The 13,918-nt window shown below is 44.8% G+C and overlaps 1 protein-coding gene and 1 long non-coding RNA gene across 2 annotated transcripts; one reads left to right on the top strand and one right to left on the bottom strand.

The window, feature by feature from the left end:
* The first annotated feature begins 6,109 nt into the window (after positions 1-6,109).
* On the top strand, positions 6,110-9,397 carry LOC134463831 (zinc finger protein ZFP2-like). Its single transcript, XM_063217134.1, has 3 exons — positions 6,110-6,489; positions 6,602-6,651; positions 7,490-9,397. Exons 1-3 carry the CDS (start codon positions 6,137-6,139, stop codon positions 9,022-9,024), a joined length of 1,938 nt encoding a protein of 645 aa, XP_063073204.1. The 5' UTR covers positions 6,110-6,136; the 3' UTR covers positions 9,025-9,397.
* Positions 9,398-11,802: 2,405 nt separating this feature from the next.
* LOC134464475 (uncharacterized) lies at positions 11,803-13,280 on the bottom strand. Its single transcript, XR_010037909.1, has 3 exons — positions 12,870-13,280; positions 12,298-12,356; positions 11,803-12,030 (listed from the first exon to the last, which is right to left on the bottom strand). It is a non-coding gene; the product is annotated as an uncharacterized LOC134464475 (long non-coding RNA).
* Positions 13,281-13,918: the final 638 nt, after the last annotated feature.

Genomic DNA, 13,918 nt, shown 5'->3' with positions numbered 1-13,918 from the left:
AGAAATACCTTTCTTGGAAAATAAACATGTGCATGTGATGTACCCGAACGCGTTCAATGAACGAAAGTTCATGAACGAGTTCATATTTTGAGCGAACGTGAACTGAACGGACAGTATTTTCTAGATGATGAACGAACTATGAACGCGTTCATCTGGAGCGTGAACGTGAACGTTCATTAGTTCGTCATTCCGTTCATTCCGTAGTACCAGATTTCATTAATATTCCTGCAGAAACCGCTACTGAACACAATGTCAGAGAGTCTAATATTATTTCTTATCAATTCTCTCTGACAGCGTCAGACACAATTCTCTCCGACTGTCTTCAGTCTCGTGCAAAGAGGCGGGACCAAGCAAACAGCAGGCATCGCTCTACTTCAAGTCAGAGCGGCCAGCAACCAGCCAGCAGTGTGCGAGTTTTCTGATTTCCGGTGACTTTTTAGATTAACGCCTCTAGCGACCGTCTTCTGGGCGTTCGGAATAAGTGTGGAGTGCTCTCGCTTCACTATTTAAGTTAAAATGCGCCGCGCGCAGCACCAACAACAAGAGAAAGCTGTCTGCTGGCATGTTGCAGGATGGCAAATTTTGCGCATGAGACAGAGAACAACAGTGCAGGAAAACGTTAGTCCACGCACCCGATTTAAGTCCAGTCCATAGTAACAGAAAAGAAGTGAAATCGCTCAGCACACAGTGTCTAAACAACAAACACTCTAAAGGACTACTAGGCCTACTGATAAACCACTCTTAATGCTAAACTGAAATACAGTAGACTAATATCTAACAATCTCATTGTTAAAACTAATTTAGGCTTTAGGCCTACACTTTTTTCAACATGGGGGGGTGAGCTGTGAACTGAACAATGAACTAGTAGAAAATGTACTTTCCCAACACTGCAGAAAACACAGTTAAGGAATAGGCCTACTCTCTATTACTACTAATAATAAACCGCTGCTCTAATGCACAACTAAAATACCGTTATATCCAGCAATGTCATTGTTAATCATCATTGTTAATTGTCAATGTCATTAATTAACCCATTAAATAATGGCTCTCTGTGGAGCATTTATATGGGCTTTGTCAATGAATTTAGATTTTTTGTTTTGTTTTGGGTTTTATTTTATTTATTTTTTTTGGGGGGGGGTGAACTGAAATTAACTAGTTCATTTATTTTGTGAACTATAAATGAACTAGTTCATTTTGAAAAAACTATGAACGAACTAGTTCATTCTGAGAGCTGTGAACTTGAACTTGAACTAGTTCACGTACAAAATGAACTTTCCCAACACTGCTGTGTCACATAGCCCAATATTCCCAATTCTTGAAGCTGATCAATGCTGCGCAGTGTGCTAGCATTGTGGCTGGCTTTTGTAATCCAATTACTTTACAGATGAGTAATAACGTCTCAGATCTGTTACAAAAAGTGGTCCATGGAATTATTTTATGACTGCCACGGCGCATTTCATCAACTCATCATTAGGTTAAAACTTATATTATATCTACTTGAAGAGAACACCCCCTTCATTGTAAGCCTATGTTGCAAATGAACATATTTTAATGCATAGGAATGCATATAGTGCAATTGTTTGGGTCACAGTCAGACTATCTTGACTGTATTTTCTCCACTTTGTTTTGGAAGGCATGTCCCTCCCCCTGTCCTCCCTGCGACTGCTGGTCCCACCGTTGAGAGTGATGACTGCATTCATGTATCAGACCCTTCAGCAGAACAGCTTCATGCACTACGACAAGCTGGATGAATTTGTGGCAATGGTGACAGAGTTGGCTCCACAGCTGCTCAGTCACAGAGAGAAGATCCAACTTCTTCTTGGGCTGCGTGCTAAGGTGAAGGAAACAGTTTTAACATCTCTCTCTCTCTCTCTCTCTCTCTCTCTCTCTCTCTCTCTCTCTCTCTCTCTCTCTGTATAGCAATGTCGCCAATATTCACGCCACTACCATTTTAGTTTCTTTTAGAGTTATGCCGCGGCTCGACAGATGGACCTACAGTCCAGCATTACCTGGACAGGATGAGAAGTTGCTGCGTCTCCCAGAGTCTGTCGGAGGTAGGTCACAGACTCTGCTATGGTATGCTTATGTGCTCACAAATGGAGACGATTATACACTGGTCCAAAAAATGAAAGTGATCGCCAAACCCAAAGTAATGCAATTCTCCGTCAATCAAACATCTGTGATATCAGCCTGTACAGTTAGGAAGCAACACTGGTTGCAAATCCATCGCACCTACTCTTTTGCATATTTAACAAGCAATGGGTAGAAAAAAGAGGTCATTAACAAAAATAGAGTTATTGAGTCACAGATATGCATTTTGACAGTTTCACACCCCTGTAGGTACGTAGCATAAGGCGCTGTTTCATCTGTGAAGAGCACAGGGAGCCAATACTATAGTGAATGTGCCAATGTCGTGTTCACTGGTGGGCGCAAATCGCTCCGTACGGTGCACCTCTTTAAGAATGGACACCAGGCCCTCATACCCTCCTCATGAAGTCTTGGCCCGAAACATGCTGATCATTTGAGCAGAAATATGTGCATCAGTGGCTCATTTTGCAGGTCTCTGCAGTGGATCTCTGTGCCACCTGGCGCAAGGAAGGAGATAGTAGTCCGGCTGCTGGGCCACAGCACACATTAATGTGCAATGTGCAATGAGCAACTTCAGTGGGTGATAGACAATGGCTTATGGTGCCTACAGCGGTGTGAAGCTGACAAATTGCATGTGACCAAAACATACTGAAAGAATGGAAAAAGAAACGATATGTGACGCCACCTGATGAATAACTCTATTTTTTGGGGCGTTTACTTTTATGGTTATTATTACTGCTAATTTGTAGATAGTACTGCTAATTTCTACATTGTTTGTGACATTTGCATAAAAGGAGGCTAAATGGATTAATGATCAGTGTTGCTTCCTAATTGGACAGGCTGATGTCACAGAAGTATGATTGACTGGGAGTTGCATTGCTTTGGGTATGGTGTTCCCTGTGTTTTTTGAGCAGTGTATAATGTGTCCCACAAGTTGCACAACCTTTAAAATATTCACTCACTTTTTCAGTCAGATTAATTTTCCTTCTCTGTGTTATTCATTTTTCTTAGATGAAGCATTCAGACATTGAGGGGTCTATGTCCAACTTTGAGAACACCATCTACGCTTTACTGAAAGATCCTGTTGAGAAAGCATATTTTTTCCAGGTTAGCAGTGTATTTTTAAATGCTTCAAGATTTCTGATGAAAGCTTGGATTACGATATGTTGTTGATGATGTGAATGTCGTTTCAGGAAATATATCCAGTGGAATATGGATCACAGTATGACACAGAAGTTAAAGACTTAATGTGTAAATTAATTTCGAGGCTGGAACAATGGATATCAGTACCAGACAGAGAGCAGGTACCATATGAAAGCACTTTCAGTCAACTATGTAGTTGCGATATTGTGCTATACATTTTGATTGATATTCACGTTATTATTTTTAACAGTAATCAAACAACCAATGTATTTTTTCTTCCTCTTAAGTGTTATCTTTTTATTACAAACTGATGGATTGTGTGTAGTTACAGTATATTAAAATTAAGATCTGTTTTCTTGTTGTTTAGGTTGCATCATGGCTCACCGCTGTCCCAAGCTTCTTTGAGAAATGTCTTGAGTTTGGGACAATGGACTTGAAGTGTTTGTTGCAATACTCTCCTTGTCACAAGCACTGGAGCCCTGGTCAGTCAGTTGCTATCACTCACACGCAGCCCTCCATTGACTAATGATAGTCTCTTAATCCTGGTGTCCATTATGCCCACAGGCATTGTTCATAAATAATACTTAAAGATGTCCTCTCAACGTCATTTCATTATTATTGCTGTGTTCCCCATAGTTATTGAATGTGTTACGCGTTGGTCCTGTTTTAAAAAACGTTCTGGTTGCTTTGTTTCAAGCCGCTTTTGCAAGCTAGCAAGGTGGCTTGTGGAGAAACGAGAGGGTCTTCTGGGTTTCTCGTGTATATTCGTCTCTGATTGGCTCCCTCCTCCTGCTCTGCAGAGAGATCGTCTAAGGTTAGAGTCGCCACTTCCCCGGGTGGTACTGCACTATAGGGCCGCCAACGGAGGCGCAAAGGCTCCATTCAGGGCTGTGCTCTTTTGACAGCGACCCCTAGGCGAACTGCAGGCATGGACCGACCAGAGTGGGACGGCTGTATGTATGAGGCTTTGTGCTCTGTGTGTATCTGAGAGTAGCAACCAGCTGATAGCTAAGCTAAGCTAGGTTTCAGGCCACCAGACGTTGCTGGTTTTGAAAACAAGCAGAAAAAAATGACTCAACATGTTTTTAGAAAAATGGGTCGACATAATCCTTTGTGGCCAACGCCTTCTTTCGATGTGACGCAACACAGAAAGGCTTTCGTGATTCGCTCGCTTCTCTGCATTGTTTATGTTAATTGGGAAACACCGGGAAATACAGCCAGGCGAGGTGACGCACCGCTATGAGAGCCTTGCATGTGAGTTTAACTTGGGGTGACCGTCCGATTTTCAAAAGGAGTGAGTAAAACTGTGTTTTATCGGAAGTTGGCCTTTAAATGTAACATAATGGAAATAAAAGTGGTAATAGTGTAGTGGTAATAGTTGTAACTGGACAGGAGTAGAGCCATTGTGTTTGAAAACTAAATTCACAGGCTATAAATTATGTCTGTTGTTGTGCTGTGGCAAAAATGCTAGTCAATATTTTCAATTTGATAGAAGTACCGATATCACTGCATTTATGATCTGTATATGTATTAAATTCTCCCCTGTTCTTTCCCATTTCTTAGTGACCCCCACCTGTTTGAAAGAAGACTCCAACAGCATTCTGAATACTCTCGCCACTCCTCTTCCCGCCATAAAAGTTGTCGTGGCAACAGAGCCTGTCGCCTATCACATCGCGCCAGGCGCCACCTGCATGGGTATACTGGACCCTGGCTCCCTGGGAGACGTTGTGGGTGAGACCATCATAGTGACCGAGTACACAGAGGTGGAGCTGAGGACGAGTGATGAGGGTGGTACCGTACCCGTGGAGGAGATGCAAACTGATGACATCCTACCGTTGGTGAAGGAAGAGATGGAGGTGAAGATCGAGTTATATATATTTTAAAAAAAAAAGCTTATGTTTATTGACTTGGTTATTAAACCATGTCCGCTGCAGATGCTTCAAGGGCCTTAAAGTGATACTGTCCCATTTTTGGAAATAAGCTTATTTTACACCTCCCCTTCAGGTCCTATGAGACCAGCTGGCGGCTAACTGGTCTCATAGGAGTCAATGTTAACTGCTAGCTTGGAGGTAAAATTTGCACTGCCATACCAGAGAACGGTTGAAAGTACAGGAGAACGGTAAAACCCTATTATTTAACTCAAGGGGAGGTGTAAAATAAGCTTATTTCCAAATATGGGACAGTATCACTTTAAGCTGTTGTCAGCACGATGGCAAAGCATTGATGCATCGCCTTCGTGGCACAGGCCTACTAGGCACAACATTTCCCCATTCAACATCCCCATTGCAAATGAGAAAATGACCTTTGAATTGCGCTTGTGCGAGGTATGGAATTAACCCTCTATCGTAAATGACGTCTTGCGACATCATCACAAGGCCCCAAGCACAAGGGAGGACGGGAGTTTAGATAATGGAATGTTACATCCAATTAATCCTCGAAGTTGAGTAAATGTGCCTATCCCTCTCTACAGGTGAAGACGGAGACCAGTGATGCGGAGGAGGTGGAGAGCTCTGTCCTTGTGGAACACCACCAGTCGGCTCACGTCAGCGAGGAGGTGGTCACCGTTTTGGACTGGCCGATGAATTTAGCACAATCGGTGACCTCAGATATGAAAGACGCGTGTGCGGTGACCGTGGTGGAGGAGGACGCAGGGACCTCCCAGCAGGCTCCTGGTGGCCAAGAGGTGGATGCGGATCCAGGGCAGCAGGAGCAGCATACGTCTCTGCCGTGTGAGTTAGTCCCAGGAAGAGTGGTGCTTGAGCAGGTCAGTGTAGCCCCACAGGGTGCAGGCACGCGAGATGTCAGGGATGTGGATGTTGAAGACAACAGTGCCCCAGGCACTGGAGAAAGTAATGATTCCCAAGTGGAAAGTGCAGACAAAAGCAGCGGCGACAATATTGCCCCTATGAAAGTCGATCAGCCGCAAAACGGCAAAGCGGCATCGACAGGGTCCCCACCTGAAGAAGGAGCATCAGTGCCACAGCAAGAGTGCCCCGGCAGCAGCAGTGTTGGGCAACCCTGTGCCGCTGTAACAGACCCTCCACATCAGGAGGTCCATGAGGTCACAGAGGTCACCCCTCAGACCATCACCCCACGCAGAGGTCGCGGGAGGCCCAGGAAGAGCGAGCAGAAGAGCGCCAAGACTCCGACGAGCACCCCAACAGGCAATCCGGTGGTGAGACAACGAGGCAGGCGGCCAAGCTTGAAGAAGGAAGAGGAGGATGCAGCCGTGGCGATCCCTGTGGGCTCAGAGAAAAAGTAAGAGATGAAGAGAAGGAAAAAAAACAGAAATAGGGCGATGAGTGTGTGATTGCGTTATTATTATTATTATTACCAAATATATCCATCACAATCTGTATTTGTGTTTTAGGACTTGCCAACGAGAGCTGAATGATCCAGAGGGGAAAGAAGACACAGCAGGTTGGTAGAATACATCATATGATTGTTGTTCTCTCTATAGATATAGGATCACTAGCCTGGCCTTGCCAGAGATAAGCTCCATTCTAAAACAAAAGTTACTTTCCACGAATGGAATTAGTACGAGGGTATTTTAAAAGTATTCTATAGTATTATAGTTCTAGTCTAATCCATACCTGTCAACCATCCCTAATTTCACAGGAACCTCTAATTTTGACTTATTTCCTGCTGTCTTCCCCATTTGGTATTCTCCCGGAGAATAGAGGGTCTTGCTTATCATGCTACCTGCCAGTATATTTTATGCCAGATGCCACCAAAAATTCAAATGCCTTGAAAATACGAGCTCTCGCCCTCGAGCTCAGGAGTGTGTGTGCCCACTCTTTGCCTCGCCTAAACCGTCAGTTCATGCAACGCTGTTCCTGTGGTTAACACAAGCCTCGGAACAGCGAATCGTGCGATTAACCCCATCACAACAACCTGCACCAACACAAAGTTTTGCATGAGCCCCAGACAACTTTAGCGACAAAAAAACAAGGGGAAATTCATATTTCATTGTTTTTCATGCTGTACATGCACTTTTTAAAACATGCGCTGTGGGGGGATTTTGGACAGAACTGGCCTTGCATACGGACTGTTGTGAAAAGCAGAACGCACCGTCCGATCTGTCACTGTCATCCCATTGACTCTCAGGATATGGCCTATTGAAATTTGAAAAAAATTGATTTTTGGCTTAAAATATGGGAATTTTCTCGATTTTTGGTAGCTCAAAGTTGACGGGTATGGTCTAATCTAGTCTAGTATTGCAATTCCATTATTTTGTATTCTATTCTATCTTATCCAGGCACACTAGTTGGGGCTGAAGCTGAGCTTGCAGAGCAGTCCACACACAACGGAGCACGAGAAGTTCCCAAAGCCTCTGCTGGTCGTTACCGAACACGGAGGTCATCCTCCTCCTCCACCACCACAACCTCCTCGCCCACTACACCTGCTCCACCACCCCAGTCCTCCTCTCCCCCACCCTCCTCCTCCTCCACCAAGGAGCCCCACTACCGCTACACCTGCGGCACGTGCGGCCGGACGTTCACGCGTTCCTCCGACGTGCGTCGCCACCAGCTCACGCACACGGGCGAGCGCCCCTTCCGCTGCTCGCACTGCGCCAAGACCTTCCAGCACGCCTGGGACCTCTCCAAGCACCAGCGCAAGTACCACGGCGACGGCGAGTGCCTGTTCCGCTGCGGCACGTGCGGCGCCGACTTCCCCAACCTGCGGCAGCTGGCCATCCACCACAAAAGGAGCCACACGGGCGTCCCTCTGCCGCACACCTGCTCCATCTGCGGCAAGAGCTTCCCGGCGGCGGCGGCGCTGGGCGAGCATCGCAGGTCCCATGGCGACAAGCCCCAGTACGAGTGCCCGCAGTGCGGCCAGGCCTTTGACACCCTGCTGGAGCGCTCCAAGCACCGGCAGACGCACGTGGCCAAGCGGCAGTTCAAGTGCCCGCAGTGCGACAAGACGTACACACGGCGCGCCGACGTCAAGCGGCACCAGCTGACGCACACCGGCGAGCGGCCCCACCAGTGCGCGCAGTGCGGCCGCTGCTTCGGCCTGCGCTCGGCCCTCAACAAGCACCAGGCCGTGCACACGGGCGCCAGGCCCTTCAAGTGCCGGCAGTGTGGCAAGCGCTTCACGCTGCTCTCCATCCTGGAGCGGCACGAGCGCATGCACTCCGGGGAGCGCCCTTTCCTCTGCTCGCAGTGCGGCAAGCGCTTCCTGTCGCTGGGCGAGCTGTCCAAGCACTACAAGTCGCACACAGACGAGAGGCCCTTTCAGTGCGGGCAGTGCGGCAAGCGGCTCAAGTCCAAGCGCGCGCTGCAGGAGCACACGCTGTCGCACCGCGGCGAGCGCCCGTACCTTTGCTCCTACTGTGGCAAAGGGTTTACCAAGCCCTTCGCGCTGACACGCCACCACCTGATGCACACCGGCGAGCGCCCGTACCCCTGCGCGCACTGCGGCCGCGCCTTCCTGACCTCGGCCGAGCTGACGCTCCACGAACGCACGCACACCGGCGAGAGGCCCTACGCCTGCCCGGAGTGCCCCATGAAGTTCCGCAGCTCGTCCGAGCTGGCGCGGCACAAGCGGAATCACGGGAAGGAAGGGGGAGGAGGAGATCAGACGCATGTCTGCGGCATCTGCTCCAAGGCCTTTGCCAGCATGACCAAACTGAACAAACATGCCTTGACACATGCTAAGGAGAAGGGCATCGTGTGTGTGACCTTGCCCGTCGATGCAGATGGGATGCACGGGGCTGCGAGCATAGTAGAGGGGCACAGTGTTGTACTGACTGTAACAACGACGACCCAAAATTCGGTTGACATGTGACTGCGTGTGTAAATATTTGGGTGTACTACTAACTGTAATATTCATGTACTGTACAGCAATACTAATCTGGAAAATTGCATATTTTGTATTCAGCTTTTATTATGAAGTACACAGAAAGGGATTTAACTGCATTTTCACGTTTCATTTGACGGTTTTTATTACAGCTGCAGACAGTCCTACACAGTAAATCATTTACTTACTTACTTAACCCCATTACGCCATTCGGCGCATAGGGCAGCAGTAAATAATTTACCGAGATTGAAATATTGAAATGAATTTTTTTATAAAGCATTAAATTTTTTTAATGGTTACTGCAATTATGTACAGTTATTTGAAATGATCAATGCAGAATAATATATATAAAGTATTTAATAATGACAATTTTGCAGTTGTCTCAGGTACTCTTCTTTCAAACAATGCCACAATGTATATTATGCCTACAGTAGAATCTGGGCAAAATGACATTATTTCAATGCAGAGTGGGTCCGTGTACTTTTCGTGAGTGAGATCAAATTGTTTTTCCAACGATTTCTGAAGATGGGGTGGTGCAGACACAAGGAGAATACAATCAAAGTTCCACACATCTCTGGTAGGGGTGTTATTTGATGAAAATGTTCAGATTCAACTTTAGCCCAGATTTTCTAATGCTACCATTTCTTAGGAATACATTGATGTAAAATTTTTAAAAATCAAGCCCGAAACCCCCCCCCTACCCCAGAAATTACTTTTTCACCCCAAAAACGCCTGTTTTTGTGCTAATCGTCTATAGTTCCCAATGTTTTATGAGGTACAGAGTGAAAATATGTCCATGCTGGATCATCTAATGGCATTTCATGTGGCATGCCATGCTGGAGGTGTACTTTAAGCAAAAAAAAGTCAAATGTCAAGGTCATTTTCAAGGTCAAAGGTCATCAATATGGTCTTAAATGCCCATTTTCTGCCATTTTTCCATGGTTCCACATCTTTAATGGAGTGCAGAATAGAAATATGTTCATGCTGGGCTATTTGAAGAGTATTTCATGTACCATGCCATACTGGAAGTGAGCAGCAAAATGTGTAGTGTCAGTCCTACTTAAGGTCAAAGGTCACGAAAATGGTTTAAAATGCCTATGTTGATTTTTCAGTGTAGAAAGTTAACTAAGGGCACTTAAATGGCTACTTATGTCTAGGTTATATTGAGGGTTAAAGTAATCAAAATTGCCTAAAAATCGTGTGAACTGATCATGGAATATAGCCTCTTTGTACAGATGTGCCCACCTACATTCCATGATCAGTTCAGAGTCTGAACTTCAGACCCAATCAGACTTTGCTGAAATGACTCAACTACATCATAACATATTGATATGAGAGCCTTAGATAAGAGATTAAGACTTAGTCAGTACAATTTTGAGGACAATAAGGTGAAAACATAGGCTCTGCGCAAAGGGGTAAACGCATTGTCTCTTTTATGTCACAATGATCAGTGTGGATCACTTTTGTGATATCAGCATGTCCAGTTAGGAAGCAACACTGTGAGTCCATTTGACTACTGTTGTGCAAGTTTAACAAATAGTGGGTAGAAATGGTAAGGCCACACCAATTTAATTTGTTGGTTCTCGGATTCGCCTCTTGTATTTTGTATCAAAATGAAAAAAAATAAAAAATCAGTTTCAATACCCCAAAAAATGAAATCGCTAAAAAAAACGAAGACTGCATGTTTTCATGAACGGGGAGGTGTCTCTTTAGTAGTTGCAGGTCATGTGACGTAGAGAACCAATAAAACCACTCCTTTCAACATGCCGATTACGACTAGCGAATCAGGAAACATGTTACATTCAAACATTTACAGACAAACATGCAATGGCAAGTTGAAGCCCCTGTGGGTTAGCAGTAGCAGCGGTGAAACACAGTATTGCTCTTAGTGGAATTAGTGGAGTGGGATAGCAGTTTTAAAAAAGAAAAACAACAACTATTCAACTGTTGAATCATCTCAGTTTATTCAAACCAGATTAATATAATAATTGCCCTGTGACCTAATTTTGTGCCTGGTCTATTTGGCTGCCTTAATTCCCTTCTACACTGTCCTTCTCCATGTCCAGGTGTTTGCCTGTCTTGCACCTTCCTTTGGAGGTCCATGTGAGGCTGATATACAGGTGGTATACCCAGATAGCAAAATGTTTTTGGCAGAGTTTTGGGCCAAATTGTGTCTTGGCCTTTTGGCTGGCTTCGGTTTGAGTCCCCGGGCCAAAAGTGGCCCAAATTTGGCATGCCAAAACCAACCAAACCCAGCCATAAATTGACCAAAGTTCACCCAAAACCTATTTGGGGTTTCCACGTACAGCCTTAAAGGCCCCAAAAGGAATTCCAGACCCCACCCTTCAGCCAAAATGCAGCCATAAAGTACCCATAACTGTCCCAGAACTGCCATAAATGAGCCTAAATACTGCCATAATGTACCCATAATTCAGCCATAATGTACCCATAACTCTCCCAGAACAGCCATAAATGACCCTAAATACTGCCATAATGTACCCATAATTGATCCCAAATGCAGCCATAATGGGGCCAAATGTCACTTATTTGTCTTATAAGTTTCCCTGTATACTTAAAATGTAAGTACCGGTATACAGAGAAACTTATAAGACAAATAAGTGACATTTGGCCCCATTATGGCTACATTTGGGATCACTAAATATTCCTGTTTTATTGTTGAAAATCGCACATTTAATAAATGTGTGATTTTCAACAATGAAACTGGAATATTTATGCATCTAGGAAAAAAAAACCAAGACAATTAAATACATTTCATTATACTTTATTGCCTCCAAATGCTGTGACTGGTTAGGGTGGGCAAGTGGCTGGATTTGATGGATGGGTATAGCTGCACGGCAGGTGGTGGAGGACTGGGTGACTTGATGGGTGCTTGGATGTCTCGGTACAGGCCTCTTGTTTTCATCTTGATCCCCTGGCCAGTAAAAGCAGGTACTCTATTGCCACATAGAGGTAGGTAGATCAGATTCGCGACATCTAGGAAAGAATAAAAAGATAAACCAAATTGAATTACTACATGCAAAAGTAACTTTGAAAACAGTGGCATTACATTTTTTTCTTCTTTTACTTAACCTTTATTTAACCAGGAGAATAAACCAGTAGAGATTAAAAATCTCTTTAAACAAGGGTGTTATAGTACAACAATACAGACGTATACTTAAAAGCAGTTACATTAAAAGCAAGGACTTTCACAACGAACGAAGATTAGACCAGAGAGAGAGGTTAATAAATTGTGGAACCAACCTGTAGTATGCCTGTCAAAAAACAAGTTCCTCCACCGGGTGACTTCAGCAGCAGCACATCTGAAAAGACAATGTAGAAAAAAGCAGATTCACTCGATTGCTTCAGTAGTAGGCTAGAATTACAGTGAGTCCAACACTTTCCGTGACAGACAGATATTGCTAGATAGTGCTCTGCTTTGTGCCGATAGGTAGAAGATGCTCCATGCCTGAGTTAGCTAGCTCCCGGCTTTTGCTAGCTGTCGTTGGGCAGTTAGCTGGGGTTGCTAGTGTTGTTGTTCTTTGATTGAAATTCCCTTGGCATTGATATCTGAAAGTGAATTTCAACCACAGAACAACACTTAATCAACCGTTACTGAGTATGAGGGTAGCAACTAAGATTAAATGCCACAGTTGTGTGTCACAGACGTTTGTGTTTTAGCTCCTGTTAAAAGGGTATCTAAGTTTCAGCGCATAACACGGAAACCGACGGTCACAGACCTATGAAATCAACATGAAAACCGATAACACAAAATGCCTCATCTCTTAAGTCATCGGCGGTTGTATTTAATATAAAAACGTGTCAACTGCACTTACCTGCATAAACTGAAGTCTGACACACACTGGCGCTGGGGAAACTGAAGTGAGGCAAGCAAGCACGAGTTTCTCTTGACAGTTGATTTTGGCAGTCTTTTGGGTTGCCGTAAGCGCACCAATGTAGAACGTTGCTGTCCCGCTCTCCACCCGAGGTTCAGATTAACCTGACACATGCCATAACCTGGCCATAACTCATTCATTCACAGTCCGCGCGTTTTAATGTGTTGTGGGAAGCCATAAACAACCCATATTTTAGCCAAATCTTTGTTTTTTTCGCTTTCCAGAGGAACGCCCCAATTCACTGGCGCCCAGGTCAACCATAACCATGCCAAAATTTTGCCAAAAGCTTATGGCTTGCCAAAAGGAAGCCATAAATTGCAGATATCTGCCAAAACAAAGCCAAAATATCTGCTATCACACGACTAATTTTTTTTTTTTTTTTTCCGCCCTCTCGCTTCAACTTTTTCCTGAAAAAATCCGAGAACCAACATATTAAATTGGTGTGGCCTAAAGGTAATATAAACAAGCCCCAAAACAGAGTTATCCTGTAGGTTGTGGCACAGTCTATCTCTCTTTTTCCATCCTTTCTGGCTGTTTTTTGGTCACATGCATGTTTTCAATGTCCCACCCACTAAGATCATGGACGAGGTGCCAAGAGACATGCCGTTACACCAGGGAACGTATAGGAGACTAGAACGGTTTTAAAACTTAGAAGCGGGATCACCATCTCCTTCCTTGGGACAGGTGGCACAGGGAAAGCACTGTCAGAGCCCGGAAAAATCAGTTTTGCAGGGTAGGCTACTGATGTGCATGTTTCTGCTCAACTGGTCAGAAATAGTCTTCATGAAGTCTGTTTGAGGAAGATTTTTTTCAAGAGAATTACACAGCAGTGTTTCAAACATGTGGTAGCATCAGAAAATCAGGGCTATTGTGGTATTTGGTAACACCCCCCCTAGTACAATGTGAGACACCTCTGAAAACACTGGCCAGTGAAAGACAGTGTGGTCCGATGACCTTCTCTGTGCCTCGGTTTGATTGACGAGACCTTT

This window comes from Engraulis encrasicolus, chromosome 15 (assembly GCF_034702125.1).
Source record: "Engraulis encrasicolus isolate BLACKSEA-1 chromosome 15, IST_EnEncr_1.0, whole genome shotgun sequence".
NCBI lineage: Eukaryota > Metazoa > Chordata > Actinopteri > Clupeiformes > Engraulidae > Engraulis > Engraulis encrasicolus.
This window is presented reverse-complemented; position numbering and strand designations above follow the sequence as displayed.

Coding starts and splice junctions, on each gene's coding strand:
- LOC134463831 (XM_063217134.1), top strand. CDS start 6,137: ATGAAAGTCGATCAGCCGCAAAACGGCAAAGCGGCATCGACAGGGTCC. Junction 6,490..6,601: donor CCTGTGGGCTCAGAGAAAAA/GTAAGAGATGAA, acceptor TTTGTGTTTTAG/GACTTGCCAACGAGAGCTGA. Junction 6,652..7,489: donor GGGGAAAGAAGACACAGCAG/GTTGGTAGAATA, acceptor TATCTTATCCAG/GCACACTAGTTGGGGCTGAA.